This window comes from Parasteatoda tepidariorum, chromosome 9, assembly GCF_982258835.1.
Source record: "Parasteatoda tepidariorum strain Cologne lab strain chromosome 9, Ptep-v5.0, whole genome shotgun sequence".
Classification (NCBI taxonomy): Eukaryota; Metazoa; Arthropoda; class Arachnida; order Araneae; family Theridiidae; genus Parasteatoda; species Parasteatoda tepidariorum.
The window spans coordinates 23239542-23265029 of NC_141763.1; the positions used below are offsets into that span (position 1 = coordinate 23239542).

Consider the following 25488-nt stretch of genomic DNA (forward strand, 5'->3'; position numbering starts at 1 on the left):
AGCTGATCCAAGTGGTCACCCACCCGCACACTGACCGTAGCCAGTGATGCTTGACTTCGGTGATCTGCTGGAAACCGTGTCTTAACGATCAGTCCACTGCGGGACCCAACCATAACTGAAAAAAGATTGACGATAAAACTATCTTTCATTTAGGACGAAATCCCGCGAATCGGACGAGTCTCGAAGTTCATTCGAAATTGCGTTTTTAACTTAGGAAGAAGAACAGAGGATGCTTTTGCATAAAGAACGAAATTTATATTTTTGAGTTAAGTATCTCCGGTAAAATTTTGTCGGAATATAAATAATTGATAGACGGAAGCCCTTGAACCAATAGTCTTGAGATTCAAGGAAATTCGTGAATTATCGAAAGAATCACGTGTCTATACTAATAACAAAAGTGCCATTTAACTGGAACCCTATATTAACCGAAACCTGTCACCTCTTCTTTTACTATTTAATCATTTTAAATTATTTCATCCGATTATTTCATTACAATGCGGAAATCTCTCCATTTTCAGTTTAGGAACAGACCGTAACTTCGCAAATATCAGGTTATTCTTAAATTTCGGCCATGAGCAAAGCTTATTTTTCCCTATATTATTAAATTTTCTCCGTTGTAGTCCCTGGTTGAAGTTGATTAATTACTTTTTTTAAATTATCTTTTAAGCTGCGAAAGATTATTTGCTTATAGCTTACATTCTAAAGTTTAACTCACGTAATGCTCAATATGTAAGCTACAAGCTAATTCAAATATAGCACAGAGAAAATTAGAATTTGTTACCTTAAGCCAAACATGTTGCTGAAGTAAACGAGTAAATTTTATTAAACCTGACCCCTTAAAATAACCAAAGATTTTACCTTATTGAGTAATTAAGTTTATGCATACTCGTATTTTTAAATGTTGTATTTTTCTTATTCTCAATACATATCTAAATTTAAGAGTTAAATGTTTACCGTATTCTAAACCAAAATTGTAGTAAAAGAAAATACAGATGATGGTGGAATAATTAACCATGCATTTGTTACTTTATTGTATCGCTAACCATCCTGTCATATTCTTGTTGTTTCTCTGTATGATTTTCAGAATTCGCATGGTAAGTTTACTTTTATTTGTATAATTTTCTTTTATTCAAAACATATTGTTACAAGGCTTGGTTTTAATTGAAACATTTATTTCTTTAATCTGTACAATTAAAGGGGAAAGAATAAGAAATTTAATCTGTAATTTTTGTTAAAAATATTTGTTCTTTAGATAGTTTCAAAAAATATTTGGGTTATGCACGTTTATCACGAACCCAGATTTTAAGAAATTCTAGGTTTAATGACTTTTTAAGTCAATATTTAAACGCCTATATAATACCTCATGCTTCGAGCTTTATTTAAATTTTAGTAAAAGATTTCCTTAACTTCTTAAAAACTTTTTTTATAGAAGTTGACAGAAAAAAGTAAAATATTGACCTGATTATAGAAATTTTATTCCCTTCAAAATAAGTTTAACGAAACACTCTTATTGTGCAAATTGTTCCGGAATTGCATGTAGATAAACAATGTGAAGTTCATAAAACTTGACATGAATTTCACAATGGTTCTTAGATGTTGCTATGTAAACCTCTTAATATATTTTTATGTAAAGTTTTAAAACACAGTTGAGCTCTATTGTTAGGAATTCTGTTTTTATAAAATTCTGAATTTGACTTTCAAATTTTTAATAAGAGGTTGGTTTAATGTTGAAAGACTTTTGTAAAACCTTATTGTTATTATGAAACATGATGTAAATTAATGCTGTTTTATAATTCATAAGCATAACTATGAATTACACAACTTCATTAACTTATAGAATATGTTGCTATGAAAGCCTTTTAATAAATTCTATTTGAAGTTTTGAAATAGAGTTGGGCTCGTTTATTACAAATACTATACAAGTCTATACTTATTACAATTTATATTATATTACAAACCAAGTATACACTATTAAAATTTATTTATAAATGACATATTTATAATAGGTGAGGTTAAAAAAAAAAAAGATAATTTATTGATCTATCCAGTATCCTCCCGTTTCCCAATATTTGGAAAGCCATTTTAACTTAATCTGTTGCACCCTGGGGTTCCTGCCAAATCCTCTCATGCCTGTTTCTTATCTTCTTGTTGTTATTCCTTGTTTCCTTTGTCCCTATTTGTGAAACTACTTAATATGCGTTTGTCTCTTAACCATATATGGGAAGGCTACTTTTAAAAGTAGTAAAAGTAATTAAAAGTATTTTTTTGCAAAGATAATGAGTAAAAAAAACAAGTACAAAACAAAAAAGTAATGATTTTGGAGTATCAAGTAACCTTTAATTTCATTAATGTAAAAAATGTAAGAAAAATTTATTTAAAATGCGCAAAAATGTTTCAAATTTTATTGAAATAGTAAGCAGCAAAAATATTGAAAAAAAAATATTAAAAAAAATATTTAAAAAAAAAACAGAAATTAACCTTTAATGTTTGTATATAAAAAAGAGTTTTAAATTATGTATTATTTTAAAACTATTAAATCTTTAAATATTTTGCTTTCAAAATTAGTTGTAATAAATTAATTTCTTGAACAAAGTTCATAATATTATAATTTTTGTTGAAAATAATGAGTAAAAAAAAAAAAGAAAGTAAGATGTATTCATATACAGGTAGCCCCTAGAAATCCACTGAAGTAGAAATTATAATTTGTTTTTATAAAAGTTGAAATAAAAAGCAATTTTAAATAATGATGATTTTTTTAATGCAGAGGTGGGCAAACTACGGCCAGTTGGCCTAATGAGGCCCTCCGGAAATTTTTATCCGTCCCGCATATAGAATTTGAACTTGCCAATCCGTTGCGAATATAAACGATATACGTCCATTTTTTTGTCTACTTTGTTTAAAGCTATTTTCGTTCTTTCTTTTTTAACAAAGTTACTGATGACCTTTTTACTTTCTCTATATTTGTTCTACAAAGCATAAATTGAGGGAAATAGCTAGCACAGACAGCTTCAATTGGTAAAATGTTGAAAGAAGTTCTTTATAGAAAAGTCGTAGATTGCCGCCATCTGAAGCAGTTGATTCTAAGTATGCCAAAGTTTGAGTTTTATAAATCATTACCAAAAGCTAGTTTCTCAAATTTAATATTTCATGCCCTGAAAATCAGTGCCATGTATGCTTCATCTTATATATGTGAATAAGTGTTTGCAATGATGAACCTTAGAAAAAAAGTAGACCAATAGACAAACATTTAGCCTCGTTCCTTAAAATAAGTACATCTTACTTGGAACCTCAATATAAGGAACTTTTAAAAATGAAGTCACAATTTCATTCATCTCATTAAATATTTAAATTAAAACTTGTATATATAATTTTTTTATTTTAGAAGTTTTCACCTGGCCTACCAAACCTTTTTTTTTCTTAACTTTTGCCCTCTGCCAAAAAAGTGTGCCCACCCGTGTTTTAATGTGTTGTTAATTTTTTAATGATCAAAAACTGAGCACGAAGCTTTTGATTTTTATTTATTCGTATGGTGAACTAAATGTTTATATATGGTAAAATTGAAAATTTAGAAAAAATAGTTTTTATTGAAAATCAAAGAAATAATTAATCACTAGAATTTTTTTTAATGCTAACTATATTTTAATTACATGAAGTATAATTTCTATATTTCAAAACATATATGGGAAAAAATTTAATTTTTGTGCAAAATATGTTAGGTTTTGTAACATCATTTAAATTAGAAAATCACATATAATATGAATAAGCCTATGCTATTGGTTTAAAGCTTTGTGCATTAAAAAAAACTCGCCTTTTTTTTCATTAAAAAATTCAGAGAAAGTACTGATTTCTTTCGACATTCTCCTTACAAATGCTTGTACTTTTTCCCAAAAAATTTAACAAAACTTAAACTATTCACTTGAAGTCTCTTAACTTCTCTATCTTCATTTGATGTTAAGACATCGAGGAAGGTTCTTGTTTATAGAACTGAAACTAACTATAGTATGTCAATTTATGTACTTCTATTTGTGCTTTACTCACATTGTTTTTTGCTTTAGTCTACATAGCGCAAAGTTTTACCCTTTCCTTTGCTAAATATGTTTTCTTAATTGGAATAAATAATAGTGAGTTAAAAAATTATACAGCACTGAAATTCCCTGTTATTTTTTTTTTTCATACTTGAAACATATTTATGTTACATTATAGTTAAAATTTTTGTTCAAAATTGTTGGTTTAATAGCTTTATTCAAATTATTGAAATTGTTGGCAAAACTTTCTGTAGCCTAAGAGTCAAAACTTTAATAAAATATATTAATAATGCTTAAATATTGTTTGAAAATAATATTATGACTAAAATACTGAATGCTTATAACTAAAAGGGTTTATATATATGATCCAAATATGTAAGAAACTAAACCTCTGTGTATATAAACTTGCAAAGGCCAATAGATGTTGCTTTGCAATAAAAATGTTGGAACTATTTTTTGATGTGAAAGAAGAAAGGGTTAGTTGGATATATAAAGTAAAGTTGGATAGTATGCGTGGTTTAAAACTGAGTCTTCTGTGATTGAATGTGTATTTTTCTTAAATATTTTAAAAATTAGTCTGTGTGACTCAATGTGTGTGTGTGTGTTTTTTTTGTTTGTTTAATATTAAAGAATAAGTATCGTTTTTTATGGCATTGTGTTTTTTTTTTCTTTTTTTTTTCGTTGTCATAGTTCAGGTCATCTTTATACCTATTCATGTATTTCATATTTTACAATATACTAATCACACTGAATAATTGAATTTGTAAAAACTAAAGATCTAATCTATAAAAATTAAATTAGTTTAGATTAAAACTAAAACAATTATTCACTCAAAATTACTCGTAGTAGGACAGGTCTTTATTAATATTATTTATATACACTTACTACTTATTTAATAGTTTTAACAGGCTACCAACTTTCTATGTTTTTTTGGGAAAATTTATTTTATTGGTAACTAAGTTTATGGTTTAGTCTATAATTTTAATTTTATTTATTTTTTATTGCAAGTTTGGTTTAAAATTATTTTCCACACCACTTCATGTAAATGATTTAATGATTCTGCATTGGGTATGGGTATTGATGGAAATAAGCTAGCTGATAAAGCAGCACAGGCTGGCTCTGATGCAATTTTCTGGGGCCCTGAACATGCACTGGGAATTTCTCCCACCTCTTTTTAGGGCATCCATATTCAAGCTCTATGGTAAAATTGCCCATGAGCAATGGCGTGTTGCTGACGGTCAGAGACAAGCTAAGAATCGTGACTGTTCTAGTGTACCTAAAAAAGAGCTTTTGAAGCTTAATAGAAACAGTTTAAGGAAGATCATTGGTCTTCTTACTGGACACTGCATCCTCAGGAGACACCTATACATAATGGGAATTGAATCCAATTCTCTGTGTCGAGGTTGTCATCTTGAAAAAGAGACATCACGACATATATTTTGTGATTGTGAGGTTTATTCTGCTCAAAGATTTGAGCATTTACGGCAGCATTGCTAATCATGATTTAGGGTTTGGGTACAATAGACCTCTGGTCGATGTGCCCTGCTCTTTGGAGCTGCCCAACCTCTAAGTCTAAATGATTCAAACGTTTATATGAAACCGACTTTGCTTCACACCACAAAAGCTTCACTACTCAATCGTAATGAAGCTTATAAAGTGTTGGTAAAACTTTCAAGCAAACTTTGTATTTTTAAATGCTATAAAATCATACCACTCTATAAAATATTTTGCAAAAACTATAGTAGTTGGCAGTCCTGGTTTAATAAGTTAATAATTAATAGGTTTAATGTAATAATAATAATAAGTTTTAAAAATACTTGTACTTAAATAGGATAAAACTAAATGAGTTTAATTGAAATATGTTTCTTCGATATGACTATTGCTTTACAGGCCCGAAATTAATTGCAAGGTTCATAGAACTCACAGTGTTGCTCTTCATTGCTTATCTACAGGGTATCCGCTCACCTGGAGAGTCATGAGAAGTCATAGATTTCAGTATTGAACAAAATTTGTCATGATTTTAACTATTTTTTTTCTTTTTAAATCATGAAAAGTCATGGATTTAGGTCGCCGAAAAATCTAATTTTTAAAATGGAATTTACCCCCCCCCCCCCAATTTCATGGTTTTTCTGGATATCAGAATTTTTAACAAAATTCTCAGTCACAGTCATATTTGATTAAAATATAAAAATTTTTTATCGTGTTCTTTAAAAAATATGGTTTTCTTTCAAAAAATGAAAGAAAAAACATAATTTCTAGAGCCAATTATCTTTTAAACTTCTGTGATTTCAGAATTTTTGTTTTTATTTTATTAATTTAAAATTCTAGCTGAAGCAAACCAATCATTGGCGAATTTTTTTATTCGGAAATTAGAACAGAAAAACGGAAATGAGAACAGAAAAATCTGGAGTATTTCTTTCCTTTCTGATGAACAAGAATAGAATTCTTTAGAATGTAATTCTGCGATAAAAATGAGAAAAAAAGTTTTTGTATTTTTTTCAGATATTTTATTGCTTTAACTCTTTCTTTACTCTGTTTTTTAAATTTGAAATCGTTAAATATGAAGATGCAGAGTATAACAGTTTTGGTTATACCTGTCATTTCAATGAATGTTATTATAATGCTTTTTTAAATTTATTCTTGTGTTTTTGTGGGAGGAAATAGAAGTCCTGAAAAATTCTTGTAATTGGTCATTAAACGTCATGAATTGAAAATCTAAAATGCAACAGATACCCTGTATCTAGTTATACTTTTTTAAACAATTTGAGCTAACGTACTTTTTGATATATAGCTAAAATCTATCATGGCTGTTAAAAACTCTATCATGCCTTTTAGAAACACTCAGAAGTTTTTTTTTTCCTTTTCATACGATTTCTATGAGAATAATTTTCTTGAATGTTATATAAAAAAAATCCTCATTAAATTTGAGTTATGCTCATAATAACAAAGTTTTATCTAGGTATTTTTAAACATTAAATCAACCTCTTAATGAAAGTTTCATCATTAAATCATGGTTCGTGATTAATTCGGTTAAATCATGGTGAGGTCAACTAGTTAACCAAAATTTTAAACTTAAAATATTTTTAAGCAAACAAGGTATCATTTTTTATGTAAAAATTTGACGATTTAGTAATAATGACTTTTAATTTATAAATATCAGTTTTCAATAAGTTATAGGCTGTTCCTACGGCAGAATTTTTTCGAGCTATCTGTGGCAAAACTCACTAGCACTAATATCTTTCTGCAAGGTACTTTTAATTATAACAAACATATATGTTACTATTTTAAAATAACAAAAGGGCTGTTTCTACAACAACAACAAAAAAACTATATATGTTTTTTTAATTGTAATAATTTTGTATTGTAATATTATGGGTGAAATTCTCCCATTTCTTTGGGGAGGGGGAACGCGCAAATTATTTTTTTAACAGACATTTTGTAAATAATCATCACAATAAAAAATAATTAATCATGAAATCCGTAGAAAATTTCTGGAAAAAAATCGACGACGAAATCGCATGAATCTGACTCCTCAAATGCGTGTTTTGTTTCGAGATTAGGTTGATGTAATAAATAATATCGGATTTAAAAACTATGGAGAAATCAATAGAAATAAAACTGCCAAAAATTCGATAGAATTATTACCTTAAAAAGTAAATACTCAAATGCACGATTCGAATTTTCCATATTGTTTGAAATAACATATATCGGGATATTTAAAAGCCACCTGAAAATCAATATCAATAACTGCCGAAAATACAATTGAAAAAATACATCGATTTACGATACTATCGGAGTAAATTGAGCTCTTTAAAAAGTGATTATCTAAATCCATGATTCAAATATTACTTGTAAATTTCCGTAGAAAAGAAAGGTAATTTTTTTTTTTACTTCTTAAAAGAAAAGTCTTTCTGCAAAGAACTGTGTAACGTTCTGCGACAATGTCGCCGTGCCCGTGTCTCTGCGATTCTGACCACGGGGTAGGCTGTTAAATGAAAGGCTATATCATTTGAAATTTTTAACTGTAAATGGCAAATGAAACTGAAGAGGGTATTAAAAAGAGATAAACATTTATTTTGGATTTAATTTTAAATTATTTTTTTATAAATTTAGAGTATCTCTAATGCTATAACCGGGAGGGAACATATGCTCTTTCTCGTTTCCCGTTAGCTATGCCACTAAATACAAGTAAAAGGTATATCGATTAATATCTTCTGCTTTGAGACTTCAAATACAATAGATTGTAAGAACTGTACAAAATTATTGTTTAATTTTAGGCAGGCAATAAATGAAGCTATTAAATTACTATTTTTTCTGCACGAAAATATTTTGTTTTTCCCAGAAGTAATTGTTATAAGTACAGAATAAAGTTGTTGTTTTTTTCCCCTTCTAATGTACAGTGACATGTTTTTCAATAGATGTTTTCCTATGTTTTTGTTTTGTTTTTTAATAGAAAAAAATTTAGAGACAGATTATTTTATTCCAGGATTTTTAAAATTTTTAGATTTAAGGAAATATTGTTTTAATATGGAGTTTCTACTTACATTGTTGTTAATATACGTTGCACAGTTAAAATTAGTGACTTTTACGAGATGAAAAATGTTATAAAGCATATTGATCCATCTATTACAACAGGAATTGGAGGGCAATCGAAATTTAACGAAGCTATTTAATCGAAAAATATGTTTATGATATTAAGGTTAAAATAATTAAAGTAATTTTCACTTATTATAATGGTTATCACTAACTTAAATTTATGTCAAACTTGAAAAATTTGCTTCTGAGACCTAAGTAAAACATTTCAAATTAATTATAAATCATATTTTACAAGTTAAGAACTGCATACAGTTCTTTATTCAAATGGCAGCTTTAAAATTCACTCATGTTTACACTTAAATTACGAACTAATTCACAGAGTTTAAATAGGTTTTTTAATGAGTAATCATTCTTATTGCTTTCGTGCGGTTTAAGTCCGACACCAACAATTTAAGCCATTTAATTTGAACTTATTGTAATCAGTTTTTATACAACAAATTGTTTTTTGATAGGTTATGATGCACTAAACATTTGATAGAAAAATTTCGTAATTATAAACTCGCCCAGTTGTAAAAAGAACGCAATTAACTAATCTAAACTAAGACACCATGTGGTTAAATTGGAATTCTTTAAATATTTTACTTTCAAATTGGAAGAAAAAAAAGAAAGAATACATTTTAAAGAATTATATCTATTGAATACGCAACAGGAAATTTTGACAATTTTACATCTGCGGCATTTATTTTTAAATTCTGAATATCTTTTAAAGTAATAATACCAATTCAAAACAAACAACATTATTTAAACATTTAACTTCAGATATTGGTTTAAAGAAAGTATGATCCATGAATTTTATAACGAAAAATGTTTTGATAAAATACAGTTTAAAATGGGCTTTATATTAAAATTTAAATAAATATAAAAATTTATTGATTGTAATCGTCTGAAATTATTTTTTTTATGCAAAATGAAAATATATATTAATCAGTAATTATCCAGGGTTAATGAGTTACTTTGTATTTGCCATTTGAGTAACAACAATTAAGTAATTTGAGCAACAGTACAATTTAAACAATTTTATTCACTAAAAATAATATATATTTTACAAACTAAATTTATTTTCTCCTCATCCATCTTTATTTTTTAAAAATTAATGTTGTACTAAAATACTGAAAAATTCAAAAAATAAAAAACAAAATCTTGCTTGAAATAAATTTAGTCTAATTATTTTTCAACATGATTTATTTAAAAAGAAACATTTTAAATAAGATACTTTATAATATTAACACTTTTTTGTACTCATCTTACACTTTATGTGAGAAAAAAAAAACCTGGCCGTCGTGGAATTTATAAGAATTTTACCTGAAAAAATCAGGGAAATTTGAAACCTGATTTGAGTGGCCACCCTGAGGAATTTTTTTCTCTAATATTATTGCAATTTTTCTTTTATCTAATTATTTATATATCGTTTAAGCCTTTTTTGGATTTTATATCTGCAAGAAGAGTAAATGTTTCTATATTTGTATAATTCTTTGTTGGGTTTTTGTTACACCTTTTTTATTTAATAATGCATTTATTTTCTGAGTTCTGTTAAATATGATAGAAAATGTAAATATATTATGCTCAAATCAGGTCAAAAATGTAATTTTATAAGCGCCATACTGCTCCAAATGTAAATAAGTGGCTCCAAAAATCAAGTTTACTTCCTCCAAAACACAATTGTTCTGCACGAAAATAATTAAGCTTACTGTCCCATTCCTGAGTTGGCTTACCCTACGACATATTTAAATTTTTATCTATAAAATTCAAACCACATTTTTCAGAAAAATATTGCAAAGCTTCCTGCGCACAATTTGTAAATGTTTGTACTTAATTAAAGAAAGAATATGTGCCAATTTTTATTTTAATTTATTCTTTTAACCACTGAGTTATTAAAATTATGTGGTATGTACTCGGCCCATATTCGTTAACGCTTGCTCCGTCTGGAGTTGCATCAGTATCATTCAAATGACTAAATTGGAAAGAGTGCAATTTAAAATTTTAATAAGCTTTCTTCCTGTTAATAAGAGCATTAGAGGGGGACTCAACTCCCATGCAACCAGATGAACGAAAATGTGTTATTTCATAGTTAGTAACCAAATAGCGAGAAAATGGTCAATCATGGGGCAAACAATAACAGACGAATATATGTTAACACTGAGCAAAATCACGTAGCTGAGTTTAACAAAATCGCAGAAAAAGAACTAATTAATGTTGCGAAACACTTATCTTATAACAACCAAATGCTATATAGAGTGCAAGTTATAGTAGTATAACAAGTTATTTCTACGGAATGCATATTCGTAGCCCATAGGCAGCATTTCATATGAGTAATCTATTTTTTGTTGCGGAGAAGTGTTTCAGATCATCATACATCTGAGTCTGAAGTCTTATCAATTTTGGCAAATTGCATTGACACATATTTTCTCGCGAAGGATGATATCAAATCTCGTAAATTTAAGTACCTAATGTTGACAATATTTAAAAACTCAGCATTTATTAACTGGCTAACAATGTAAGCATAATTAAGTCTTAGCAATTTTGTTCTTCGGTGTTCTTTTAAATAATCAAAAACATTTATTATTATTTTTTAAGTTTGACTTGCATAAAAAGCATTATTCTTTATGCTTATTATCTAATATTAGTCATTTGGATAGTTTATAATTTAATCTATGGTTCGGGTACAATATAAAGTAGCTATATGTCAAAAAGATCTTACCTCCGGCTTCGGAAGTTGGTGGACAAGCACGTGTATCCACTCGCCCCACTCGTGTCTGGTGTGGTGCACTGCACGTGCCCTGGTTGTATCTGCTGTTTGGGAGTGTGGGAAACGCTGTCTCCCCACCCTGTTTGCATTTATTGTAATATTTGTCCCATTGTTGTCGCTCTCTTTGTCCCATTATTCCTCTGTATATTTCGCTTTACAGTGATAAACCTTTCCCACGATAATGCCTTGTTCCGGAAAAGGGAAGGGGATATTCAAAGTTCAACAGTCGCCAATCCGCCAATGCAACTAATTCACTAAATTTCATTTCTGTATCAAAAAGCGTTGGAAATGCTGTCTTAAGAAAAAAAATATTGATGCATTCGTCAATATTTATTGCGACTTCTTCAAAGTAATCACTTCTTACTGCAACTGGGCATAAACTGGATTCAAAAGTGAGCTAAAATCAGAAGAAGAAAAATCTTAAGTAATGTGCTGTATTGCCAAAAGGCTTTTAAGTCCGTCTATCAATTTGTAAACCTGGAAGTGTTCCATTTAACAAATAATTAATATTGTGAGAAATTTTAAAATTGTACTTACAATTTTCTTGCAGGCATAGAGCTCAACATTTTGTGTTTTTCTTGCTTATTTCATCATTTGTTTGTAACACAGAATTATTTTTCCGTAAATATTTCTGTATGCTTGCGTAGTCAGAAACAATCGTAGGGAAGTTGTGATGCAATTTTAATCTCAATGTGTTTGCGATTCTTTCCTCCCTATCCAAACTGCAATCTGTTTAAAAGCTTTAGCAAAAAACCAAAATGTATCTTATGATTTTGCTTAAAATGTCATCGTAGCAGGCTGGACTGCACTGCATTTCTTCCGATTTTTATTTGCAATCCTCAAAACGTATCTTGAAATAATTTTTAAATTGATCCTGGTGATTTTCTGAATGCATTAAAATTCGCTCATGCACAATAGTCACCACGAATCGGCAACTTCAACCGTGGAAATAAGAGGAATTACGTGTTTACTAGTTAAATGTAGAACTTGTAGAAGAATACTTGTTGGATATTAAATATTATTTCGTAAATACCTAGTTATTGACAATTATGCCATCACATTATCCCTATTTTGAAACGACGGAATGAAATAACTAAACAACGTGTAAATGTTTTGAACCAAAACCGAAGGATAAGGAAACGTATATATAAAAGAATATCTATAGTTTTTAAATAACAATTTTCTGATCTGTTAATTATTTGATATTTGATGTTAATGATTAATCTAATCGAAACATGCTCTAATTAAAGGTTCTCAAACGTTCCGTCGCCTAGCTGTCATGTCACCCTCACTTCTTTTCTATTAGAAATAATTTGAACTCTTGTACATGTTCAATGCTAGTTTATAACCCCTTACCAGGAATGACCCTGCCCCAGAACAGAGGACTTTCTTATCTGCCAGATTTTACTATAGGTCAGGATGGCCTGGTCGTTAGGACGTTGGGCCCATGTCCTAGAGGTCGTGAGTTCTATTCCTGTCTTCCGAAGACTCTCCGTGTAGTAAATGGTGACGAGTGCACTTTGAATCTGTAGGATCAAAAAGTCTTCTATGTTCCCGTAACAAATCATACTTTTGGGGACTTAAAATTGGAGATTGATTAATCTCTGGTTCGGGTCAAAATTACGATCTGTGGATGTATGAGTGGATCCGCTCTATAAACTGGCTGTGATTTGTATTTGGATGAAGTCGTATTTTTGGCCATAAATGACGCCACTGAAAAACAAAAAATGCACCCTCTTTTGAAATTTGCATGGTTTCACCAAGCACGCTTGCTGGTATTAGAAAGTAGCATTAGAAACAACAACACAACTTTTAATATTTTCCCAATCGGTAGTTTTTATTTTGACAAAGCTTAAACCCGTTATTATATGATTATCATACTTTAAAAATTTGTTTATTTTTTATAAAGATGTAATAAAAATCATTTTAAATTAAATTTTTAAATCAAATTTGTTTTTAAATGCTTAAACTGTGCCTTAAAACTTCAAAAATTAAATCAAAATCATACGAAAAATTCGTTAAAGTTGGCATTTCTGCGCTATGCATAAGATTAAAATCTATAGATACCCTATTATCTTCAGGTCACTTATTTTCCGGGAAAATTTGCGTTTAAGTTAGAATTCAGATTTCAATGCTATTCAAACAAAATTGAATATTTTCTCCGTACCCTTCAGCCTAAATTGTCTTAGAGCCAATCTTAACTTATTTCTCTTTTATTCTTCGTGTTATCTATGTAAATAAGTTTTATTTATAAGAGTCAGCATCACTTCTCACAATTCGAGCCTGATTTTTGAAATTCCCGTTTCATACATCAGTTTTAGAGTTAATAATTTTGTGCCGCAATTTTTTTTCCTTAGTCTTTTGGTCTCCCCCTCTTTGTCTTAAGCACACACGCACACAAATACATGCAGACAAATAAGGCTTATCACTGCCTTAAAACTGGTACCACTAAGTACTATACAATATATATATATCCAATTTTAAGCTCTCTAAACAAATTGTAGCTTGTATTGTATCGCTGTAGCTATAGTACGTTTCATTGTCTAACTGAAAATAAATCTCCAACGTGATCTCGGAAAAAGAGCTGTATTTGTTTCTGGCTAGTGGCAACCGTCATGTTCGATTCAAAAATCATTCTGCAAACAAAAGAAATAATAAAGGGAATAAAACATTTGTGATATTAAAGGATATCGGTAATCCATGGCAAGTTTTATTTAAATTATGTGCAAATGAATAAGATGACACTATCTATAGTAGTGAGAAGTATAATTCTGTATTTTATTGATGCTTTTATTAAATTACCGTAACATTAAGCTAACATTCTTTATTCAATATAGATTACACGTAATATACTATTTTTATTGGACTATTTTGTGTACAAAACTAAAACTTTGCAAGAGTAAAAAAGTAAAATAATAATTATAAAAGAACGCAGTATGTTCTTATTTATTATTAATTCTTTTTTAAAGTAGTTGTAGTAGTATTCTGACTTTATAGCTCTCTGCTTCAAAAATGAGCTTTTAGCTCTCGTGGATTACGATATGTCTCTCTGGCTGTCAACTTCGTTTTACGTTGTAAGTTCAATATTTTACTTGCATTTGTGAAATTAGCTATTTTAAATAACTTGGGACGTTAGCTTTCCGAGTGCTGTCGAATTGAATTGCGTGATAGTTCTATGGATGAGATTATTCCTTCTGTAAGAATAATAGACTACTAAATTTTAGCTGCATCCCGGATTTGCGAGCAAGGACCAAGGAAAATTGACCACTAGTTATATTAATATAAAACATGAAATATATATGTGTGTGAAACTAGTAGAAAATTCAGTTTTCAACGTGTTTATTTCAAATCTTCAAGTTCTTAAACATACTGCCGCAATGGCAGACATCAATCTCAGTTTTCTAACTATAAGTTATTAAAGAGAGAAAAAAAAATCAGCTGTACTCTCTACTTTTAAAATTAAATATTTTTTTAACTGCTTATTTAATGGCTGCTTATTCAACGCATAATAAGGTAGTGAATGCTGTCTCAAACTCTAAATAAAATAAATGATTTGCATCGGTATTGTAAATAAAGCCAAAATCGTTTGTTTGGCTTCGAATGGCGATGAATATTGAATGATTCAGTCGCCAACATAGACAGCATCCTATGTTTTGTTCTATTTTCGTTTTCCTCGAATATGCGTGAGAACGTTCTATGCAACACGTGCCCTGCGCGCTTCTTTGGCAGATGTAACGCGTGCGTGGGACCCCAGCTTGTGAGAACTTTCCCAGCAAGCACGTGCCCCTTTCCCCTTCTGACCCCCTTCTAAATTCCCAGTAAATTGTTTGCACTTCCCCTCCCCCTTTTTTTATTGTCATTTCATGCTCCTCACCTGAGAGCAACCTGATTTTTTTTCCCTCAATGGAGCCTAGTTTCGTATTTTATCTGAGGATTTGAAAGCATTTCTCTTACTAGAATAAGAAATATACAGGTACAGGACAAAATAATGTGAATACTTACATATTAACTCTATGTAAACAATATTTCTTATAGCAGCAAATGTTCTAAAAGATGGCAAAACTGTTGGCGCAATTTTAAAGAACATGCTTAAAACGTATTAAAATTGTGTCTTTTTTTTTTTTTTTTTTTTTTAAAAAAGTTCGAAGGTTTTTTTTTTAATATGACTAGAATTTTAAAAGGATTCTTATATAAATATCGGAATTCTACAGAATGTAAGGCTTCTGAAAACTGGACAGAAGACATAAACCTCGAGCCAATGGCTGCTTATTTCTGTAGCGAAGCATATTTATTGAGAATACAAAATATTTAATTTTCTTTTCACTCTTAATTAGAATTCCAGTTGCCAGAAAGTACTACCTTAAAGTTAAATTTTCAAGATGGATGGGGAAAGGTCCGCAAACGGCTTCTGGCTCCCAGATAAATTTTGATGATGATGATTTCAAAATTGTTGATATTAAACCTTTATAGAAGTACTTACCATAATAAGAACAAAACCAACGGCTATCAATGATTTTGTCTCCCTTGAAGAATAATGGGTCTCACTATTAACCAAGAAAAAAACTAAATGTTTTGATGCAGAGAAACTTTGACCTATCTCCTTTAAAAATTAATATTTTTACTTTTGTGTGTGCACAACAATTTAGATTACTTAGAACTGCTTTCAGTAATACTAATGATGTACAATTTGAATTAAACAATAAGTTATTTATGGAAGCAAATGTTTCTATGGGTTGAGAAATCAATTCAAGTTTAAAATTATCAATGTTAAAACAAACACTAACTTATGTTCAACTTTAATTGGACCGATTGCTTTGTATAGCAGCGAGTGCTGGTATACTAAATAAATACTGAAAAAGATAAGCTGCTGATTTTTGAGAGAAAAATACTCCGAAAGATCTTAGGTGCAGTTAAACAAAATGAAAATGATCTCTATAGAATACAGTATAATTATGAAACTTATAGTACATTTAAAGAACCAGATCCACTTAAAGTTATAAAGATTAACCGCACTAGATGTCTAGGACACCTTTTTAGATTGACTCTAACCCAAATAAATTGGCAACTTTTTCAAAAATAGAAGGTACACAAAAAAGAGGGTGGCCTCCACCAAGTACGTTAATTCGGTTGAGAAAGATCTGAGGGTCAATCGATGGCAATCTGTTGCTTCAGGAAAAGTCAGATGAAGGAGACTCATGGAGACATCCTTGGCCCGTAACAGGCTGCAGTGCTGGAGAAGAAGAAGTCAGTAACTAACTTTACATGGATAAAAATGTCATAATTTCTAAAAGTTTCAAGCATGACCTTTTAAATTGTGTCTTGCGTTTTTTCTTGTAAAATCTTTCGAAACATTTGCTGCTAAAGGAAAGATTGTTAACTTAAGAGTTAGTATAAAAGTGTTCGCAATTTGTCATGTACGTGGATACTGCATAGTAAAAACTGAAAACTTTGTTGTATAAACAATTTTATTCATAGTTTGTATTACAACTTAGAAAGATCCGTTGATCCATATCTATGATCTAAGACCTTGTTTTTGCTAAAACTTTACTCATAATTTTGTGAATCTAAAATTATTGTGAAGTTGAGTTTATTCAGACTTGATCTATTTTGAAAATTAAAATGAAGTACTGTTTTTGTGAGAGGGAAAAAAAAATGATTTAAAGAATACTTGGTTTTTAAATTATGACCGGTTTTTAAATTATAATTAATGACATCCTAGACTCTCTTAATCAAAGAAAGTTTTCTGGGGGTTTCATTTTCAATATGAAAAAAAGCTGGGTAAATAATTTTGTGAAAGGTCTGTTTTTACAAAAAAATAATTTGTGAAGGGTCCGTTGACAGTCCATTTATCTCCTAAACTGACCTTTAACAATATGCGTTAAATCAATAACAATATTTCTTTCTCCGTTGTCACCTTATGTTTTTTTTTTCCTTACAAAAAAAAAGCGTGCCTAGACTTCATATTTAAGAATGTAATTTTTATATGAAAAAGGCAAATTACATCTTAAATGCAAATTAGTAAGTTAACATTCAACTCATATATATTTTTTTTTTTCTCCCAGCGTCATCATTTTGTATTTTTTTTTTCTTCGCCAAGTCAATAATGGTAGCAACATAATTTCATTATCATCATTTATCACCGCAGTTAATTCCGCGACTACGAAATGCTCAGTGAAAGAAATAAAAAAAATTTTTATGACAAGTCTCAGACAATTCATAAAATGTATAAGTTTTAGATGAATTATGATTAAATTTTGTTCTTCTTTTAGTCACTACTCCAACTTTTAAAAGGCAAGTCAAACAAATCTCGAATCCGACTTATATATATTTTTTTCTACATAAACTTCGGTGAGTATTGTTATTTTGATACTCACTGTTGTTAAATTTATCTTAACTTCTTCCATTATGAGGGAACGATTTTGCCAACACTTTATTTAATTGTTATTATTTTTTTTTTTAAATTCTTTCTTAAGAAAAGCATATTTAAAGCAATGAAAATATAGCTTATTAATCTGTCACATTCAGGCAAAAAAGAAGAGAAAAACATATATATAAAACACTGAAAATGAGTCTTTCAAATGCTTAAGTTACATAAAAGTATTTATGACCAATATATATAAATGTATTTATGACCAAACGTTTTTAATTGTCAAGCAAACCTTTGCAGATTTTTAAACCTAAAGTAATTGAGAATTTTGTTTTAATATTTTTTTTTCGTTATTACATTTTTATCGTTCGTTACATCATAATGTTTGTTTACATTTAAATTTTCCAAACATTAAAGTTTCTAATAAATTCTCAATTCCTTAACTATTTTGCTGCCTCTATGAATCAATCTATCTCAAGTCACTCAACTCCGTGAATTCCACAACCTGTAACTACCTAATTAAAAATGATTCCATGGTTTTTGCCTCTATCAGCAACACGAAATAACCTCTGCCCAAAATAACAGTTTCGGAATTAACAAAGGTTACGGGGGGAGGGGAATCGTAATTGAACTACGACCATACGGTGAAAGCTGGAACTATACACTGCTGTGAAGAAGAGCGATATATAACCATGGAAAAAAAACTACTGGGAAACTGAAAAGAACGTGGGAAAGAAGTTTCGAAGCCCGCCTCTTTCCCACAGTTCGCAACCACCGGGCACCATAGAACAAGTTCCATCCCCCTATTATTCAATCTTTTTTTCCCCCTTTTCCCATCACAAGGCCTCCATCTGCGATCAACAACGATCATGCTCGATTCCGTTTTGGCGATTATTTGCATTTCAACCGTGAACAAGCGGATTGAACATTACCGTTGTTTTGGCGTTGGAAACTTCCATTTGGCGTTTTTACATTTGGCGTGATAGTGGAAACTTTTTAATTCATGCAACCTTTTCCAGTGCATGACTTCTGGGAGGTTAAATAATATTACTTCATTCTCACACTAGAGATTGTCAACTTAACAGTTAAATTCACTTCGCCCAGTTTCAAATGAGTTTTCATGCATCTAACTTATTTTGTTAATACTTCTAAATTTACCAATTAAGGTATGTTGTGTTTACTATGAAATTGTTTTATTTTTTTGTATGTTATTTGCTACTTAATGTTATATTTATGTAGATGTATTAATATTAAAAATAATTTTCTATTTTAGCTTTTTGCTGTTTTGGAAACAATTGAAAGGATCCCATCTCTAGAACCACCTATTTTAAATTGACAACATGGCTTTGATTACTTCAACTTACGCTATCCTGATGTTGTTGACACTACTTGCTATTACTGTTTCATCTGCCCCTATTTGCAACGGCAACTCTGACTGCGGTGACAAACCATCTCTTGTGACCAATTATCCAGGGCAATGGCCATCCAGTTACTGCAAGGTCCGAAACGTTATCTTCAGCACCGGTGACCAAGTCTTGAGGATTGATGGAGACTTGTCTGACCTTGATGCATGCCATCAGACTAAAAACATTTGGAAGTTTGAAAGTGCCAAATCTGACCAACATCATCAATCATTGAATAACATTGTTTGTGATCAAGTGTTTAGCCGTGGACATTTTTTCACTCCTTACTACTACCATGGTAGTAATTACTTCCATCTTCACTATGACACACTTTTGCCCTTGTTTGTTGCTCTTCATCAGGATTCCACCAAATCCTCATCTGGTGCAATCAAAGATATTGCTTTACTTCCTGGAATAGAGACTACCAGAGGAGAGGTAAACATAAATTTTAATTAGAAAACTTCATTTTTTTTTCGTTGCTTGAACTTTAAACAATATTTAGAATAATTGTAAGCAAATTTTTTCAATGAATAATGTTTAGGAAGGATTTTAAATGAAGTTTATCATCGAATAATATTTGGGAAGATAGTAAATAAAATTTTAATAATGGATGATGTTTTGAAAGATAGTAAATAAACAGTGATAGCAAATAGACACTGATTTTGAAAGGTAGTAAATAAAGTTTTTCAACCAATAATGTTAGGAAGATTGATTGAAAATGAAGTTAATCTGTAATGGAAAACTTGTTATGGAATTTTTTTTTGTTTTAATAAAAAAATTAAAATTTAAAATTAGTTTGAAAATATATTATAAATATTTATATATATTTGTATATAAATATTTATAATACATTTAGAATAAGAATATATTTGTTTCAGCAATTTATTTATATGATTTTATTCTTTTAGGGTATTGACTGGAATACTGATGCTTTTAATGATCTCCGTTCATACTGGATGCAGCTTCTCACTGTAAGTTAACTCTCTTCTTTATTTTAAACAGACATTACCTTTAATTTTTAAAAGTAATTATGCATCTTATTTTTTCACATTTATTGATCAATTTTTAACATTTTAGGCTCTTTCTAAACCTCACCGTTTGCTGCCATTGGACCGCAGGCTTGCTGGCATCAACAAGACTGTCTGCTTTGAAGAAGCATATTTTGGGGTAATTATTTAAATTTTGTGCCGTATCAGAATATTATCTTTTTTTTTAATGTGACTAATGGACTCACACTAATAAGTAATTTATTTTAATAAGTAATATAACACAAAATTCATGTATATAACTTATTTATTTAACTTATAAATATAATATTGTTATTAATATAATTTATAAATAATAATCAATTCATTATAATAATTATTAAAATGCTTTTGATGCTATAATAAAAAATAAATATTTATATAATAAATAATACTGTAGCATATATTATCTGATTTTGAATTAATTTAATTAACTTAAAAGTAATGAGCTGATAATAATACTATGAATTTTTAAAATTTTATTTTTAATATTAAACATTTTCTTACGGCTCATAGTATGGTGAAACCTGTTGCTTTGGTTCACTTTTATCAGCCTTAAGCAAAAGGTTAAAAAAAAAAGCTGATAATTATTTAATATGCTATAAAATAATTTTTAATTCTAAGTTTTAATGTTCCTTTTTGTTATTTACAGACTCCAAAAATTGATTTCTCTAGTCCTGAACTTTTGCAATCCTATGCATTGTTTGTTAAGAAAGCCTTTGGAATCAAATCTCCAAAAACCAATGTGGATTCTAAGAAGCCTAAAATTGGACTCATTCACAGGTAAATATTTATTCAATGTCACAAAAAAACTCTATAACGGACTGTCTTTTATTAATTAATGTTGAAAATAATTGTTTTTATACAAATCTAAAATCATTTTTTCTTCCTGTTATATAGAGAAGGTCGCAGAAAGATACTAAATGAGGCTGAATTAGTGAAAAGCATGTCAGCAGTTGCTAAAGTGGATGTTGTTGATTTCTCCTTCATGTCTGTTAAAGAACAAGTAAGTAGATTTATTTTATGTCAATCTAAATTTATTTTCGTTTCTTGCAAGTTAAAATTCAGTTACAAAGTTTTAAAAGTATAAGATAATTTTAAAAAGACTGGTATCATTAGAATGTTCAATTTATGACTATGGATACTTGTATCAAAATTTCTGAACTTACTTATCATTTTTTATTCTTTTTTAGATTGAAAAAGTTCAGCAATATAATGTTCTAATTGGAATGAATGGAGCAGGTTTAGTGAATGCATTGTACTTGCCAAAATCAAGTGTTGCAGTTCAACTTGTACCATATAAGGTAAGTTACTATTTTAGCATTTCATAAAAAATTCTAAAATGTTATAAATTTATTAAAAATTAAAAAAAGTTTTAATTTTTTTTAACTGATGATATAATTATAGACATTTAATTGAATGATCCTATATTTATCTAGGACCATTTAAATAGCTTAAAATCTTGGGCCAATTAAAAAGCTTTAAATCTTAGACCATTTAAAAAGCTTAAAATCTTGGACCATTTAAAAAGCTTAATTATGAAAAACTCTGCATTTTCCAAATATTGCTTGATATGTTTTTAAACAAATATCACTTACATAAATTGGTCCATTAAGCTCTTCTAAATAGTTATTTAAGTTATTGATTATCAACATAAATTAGTTTATTTAAATTTGAAATAACCATGTATTTCCTTTGTTTTAGGCTCAATTAAATGTTGCTGAGTTTGCCAGTTTGTTAAGAAGTAGAGGCTCTTACATTGAGTGGCATAACAACCATCCGGAACTGGATCGCAGAATTCCTGAAGATGTATTCCGGAATGGTGCGGACACCATTGTAGATGTTGGAGAATTTGTGCAGATTGCAAGCAGAGCACTCCAAATTAACAGGGACAATTTACGAAGCTAAGAGTGTTGTGAATGTTTCTCACTGTGTTTTATGTGATAAACTCTTCAGACAATGTTTCGAGAATGCTGAGGATTACACTCTGTGAATTATTATTAAGAGACTTCAGAGAGTGTTGTTAATGGGAAGAACAAGAATGAATGTTTTCGAAGAAACTGAAGTGAATATTGTACAAAGGGAAAATTGTTGCCGGTTTTGGCTATGTTTAACTGACTATCCATTTATTGGTGTGTTTTTATTTAAGAGGAAAATGCTTTTGACTGATAGTGAGTTGTTTGAAAAAATAAGTTTAAAACTGTTTTACTATATCATATTTATATTGAAATCTGACATGATCTGTTAGTAATTAATAATCACTTTTTTAATATACATGTTAAATTTACATAACTATGTACAACAATCGAGAAAGATCATTTAATTGTTAATGTGAAGGGAAAATATAAACATATCCAAATTTTACTAGGATATTAAAATTTTTAAATTTGATTATATTTAATTCTTAATACTGCGTGGTAGCTTGCAATATATTAAATATATAAAAATTCTCTTTAAATTAAGACTAATACATCTCAATTTGGAGATATATTTATCATAAAAAAAACCTGAACTATAAGTATTTTGCATGCCTAAATAATACATATTCAGGGTCCACACTAAGGATTTCAAACGATTAGCCAAATATTGAAAGTATTCACCAAATGCAAATCTTAACAATTTTTTATTTATATATTTCTTTCCAGTGAAAGAAATTGTTCTTCAAAACTCGATTTTAGTCACCAAAATTATAATTTTATCAAATTTGGCAAAGTGGCGTATGCTTAGTGCGGGCCCTGCATATTTACAAGTGATCAAGTTTTCTTATTCATGTTCAAAACATTACCATTTAATATAGTTAAATTTATAATTTAAAAATATTTATAGTTGATTTTTTTTAAGAATATGCTTTAAATATATAAAAAAAATTGAGTAACGGAAATTTTTAAACTTATTTAAAATGATACATAATATAGAGTACAATATTATTCATTTAACTGAAAAGCTATTATACTTCTGCAGTGTGTTCCTGAACTATATGTATTTTGCATGTTTCAACAATACATATTTACAAATGTTCAAGTTTTCATATTCATGTTCAAAACATTTCCATTTAATATAGTTAAATTTATAAATTAAGAGTATTCTTTATAAAAGAATTTTGTTAAAACTATGCTTTAAATATATAAAATTTTTTAATTGACGTAAATTTTTTAAACCTGTTTGAAATGATTGTAATATAAAGTACAATATTATTCATTTAACTAGAAAGTTGTTATACTTCTGCAGTGTCAAAGTTATTGCAATTGGTGCTATTAAATATATATTGGAAAAAAATTGTTCTATATTCAAGAGCTAAAAAATTCTTGGCTGTTTGCGTGACAAATTCTATGTTACGTTATTAGTTCATGATCGTTACATTTGTAACACGTCATTGCTACTGGTTACAAACCTTTTTTTTAGACTATTATTTCTAAAATTTGTGATAATTTTGTATATATTTGTAAATAATTGTACAGAATGAAATGTCATTGTTTTAAATATATTTCACCTCAGATTTATGTAATTAGGATTCTGTTTTACCTCACAGTGCCATTTATAGAGCCTTGACCTTATACAAAGATAGTAATGTATCAGATTGTAAAACTTTTTTGTTTTACAATCTATAATTTAAAATAAATAAATATATAAAAATTGTTTTTAAAAAATATTTTAAAATTAAAATAAACTATGTGATAATATCTTTTATAATTGTTGAAAGTATTTAACATATTGTAGGCCAAAGTACTATGAATGGCAGTGTTAATGTCTGAAAGTTACTAAATCATTGTTAATGCTAAAAGATGGCGTCAATGTTTCATTCTAATTGTTGAAAGTGACTATTCCATTTAAGAAATACATTCCTGTTTGTTATTGTATGTTTTACTGGGTGATAAATTTTAATAAATTATGTTTGTTCAAATCTGTTATTTTTTTTGTTAAAAATTACACGTATGACATAATGCACACTCTTAATTTAGAAATTCTGGTTAAAAATAAATACAAAGCTTCAAGTGCCATTATTTTCAGATAATGGTTATAGAACCGTGAAATACAGCTGGTACTTTGATAATTGGCAGGTTATGGGTTACTGCTATTTGAATTCTTTAATTTGTTTCTAAAGATGTTAAAATTGATTTTTATTGAAATATATTGCTTGGCACTTTTCTTTTTCCAGTCTTCAATAATATTAAAGACATAAAAATATAACTATTATCACTTAAAGATCTAACAATTATTTGGGAATGGGTATTTTTATTTGGAATCTACAATTTGGAACTTGATTTTTGGAACTTTTAATAGTGAAGTAACTGTTACAAATATGTGAGAGTTAACAATGTTAAAAATTGGCACTTGCAACTAAATGTATTTCATATACTATTAATAAATCTTAAAAAGTAACTATCCTCTTATAAAAGTATTTGATATGATCAACCATAATTTAATTATTTTCTAAATTAACATGTTTATTTTTATCAATGTTTTTGTACCAACCGGAAGAATCATTGTTTCCTAACTAGTAAGAGCAGCAATATTCTCTTAGATTACTCTCAATATTCTAACACAAGCAGACATATATAAATGGAATATTTTTAGCCATTTTCCTCATCTTCTAAAAACACTATCAGTTTCTAAGGAAATTAATTTAATATATGCTAATTAAATTAATTCTATCCATAAGGAATAACTATTTCTTTTATCTGATCTTAATATCTAGTAAGGAAAAAAGCTGTCTAATGGTTTAAAAAAAACTGCTATGTTGCAAGAAGGCCCTCAGATCTAGCACACATGAATCAAACAGTGATAGCATGAACAAAAGGGTATTCTTTAAGAAAATTTATTCTAGGCTAAAAAGATTCATCTAAATAAAATGACAAGACTTAGAAATCTTGGAAAAATGTTCAGGAAGTCTAAATCACGCATTTCTCTCAGCCTCTTGCTACCTAACTCCCCTCTTAACATTTCTCAAACACTCCCTCTTCAGCTCTAAACAAGGTGGAGGTACCTATCTGTCACAAGTTTAACTTTTAAAAAAAAATTGTACTTTCAAGCTATTGTCTTAAAACGGTTCTCAGCTGCTACCGCTCCAACACTACATAGAGAAGTGACACACTGATCTGTTACATGAACGTAACTAGCAAACGAAGAATCTCATTATTATGTTAAGATTTTAAACGAAAGAAAAAAAAGACAAAGGTGATAGTTTCAAGTTTTAAAAGTTATATGTGACAGATAAAAAGTTATTTTTAAAAATTTTTGTGAAATTCTAAAGCAGTCTGGTTGAAATTATTTGATAAATTTTAACATAAGATGACAAATTTACAAATGAAATATGTAAGTTGTTTCA

The 25488-nt window shown here is 28.9% G+C and overlaps 1 protein-coding gene across 2 annotated transcripts; it reads left to right on the plus strand.

The window, feature by feature from the left end:
• The first annotated feature begins 779 nt into the window (after positions 1 to 779).
• On the plus strand, positions 780 to 24063 carry LOC107442634 (protein O-linked-mannose beta-1,4-N-acetylglucosaminyltransferase 2). Of its 2 annotated transcripts, none has more exons than XM_016056252.4 (8): positions 780 to 1094; positions 19008 to 19572; positions 20046 to 20108; positions 20215 to 20304; positions 20815 to 20945; positions 21063 to 21168; positions 21356 to 21466; positions 21867 to 22351. In XM_016056252.4, the coding sequence occupies exons 2-8, from the start codon at positions 19075 to 19077 to the stop codon at positions 22068 to 22070; spliced, it is 1203 nt and encodes a 400-aa protein (XP_015911738.2). In that variant the 5' UTR covers positions 780 to 1094; positions 19008 to 19074; the 3' UTR covers positions 22071 to 22351. The 2 variants fall into 2 exon arrangements, with proteins under 2 accessions (XP_015911738.2, XP_015911737.2); XM_016056251.5 differs by lacking the exon at positions 780 to 1094 and adding an exon at positions 18760 to 18900 and having other exon boundaries at positions 21867 to 24063.
• The last annotated feature ends 1425 nt before the right edge of the window (positions 24064 to 25488 follow it).

Bases quoted from the DNA above. Each gene is read 5' to 3' on its own strand.
- LOC107442634 (XM_016056252.4), top strand. From the start codon at position 19,075: ATGGCTTTGATTACTTCAACTTACGCTATCCTGATGTTGTTGACACTA. The intron at 20,109-20,214 runs GTAAGTTAACTC...TTAACATTTTAG, and splicing joins ACTGGATGCAGCTTCTCACT to GCTCTTTCTAAACCTCACCG. The intron at 21,169-21,355 runs GTAAGTAGATTT...ATTCTTTTTTAG, and splicing joins TCATGTCTGTTAAAGAACAA to ATTGAAAAAGTTCAGCAATA.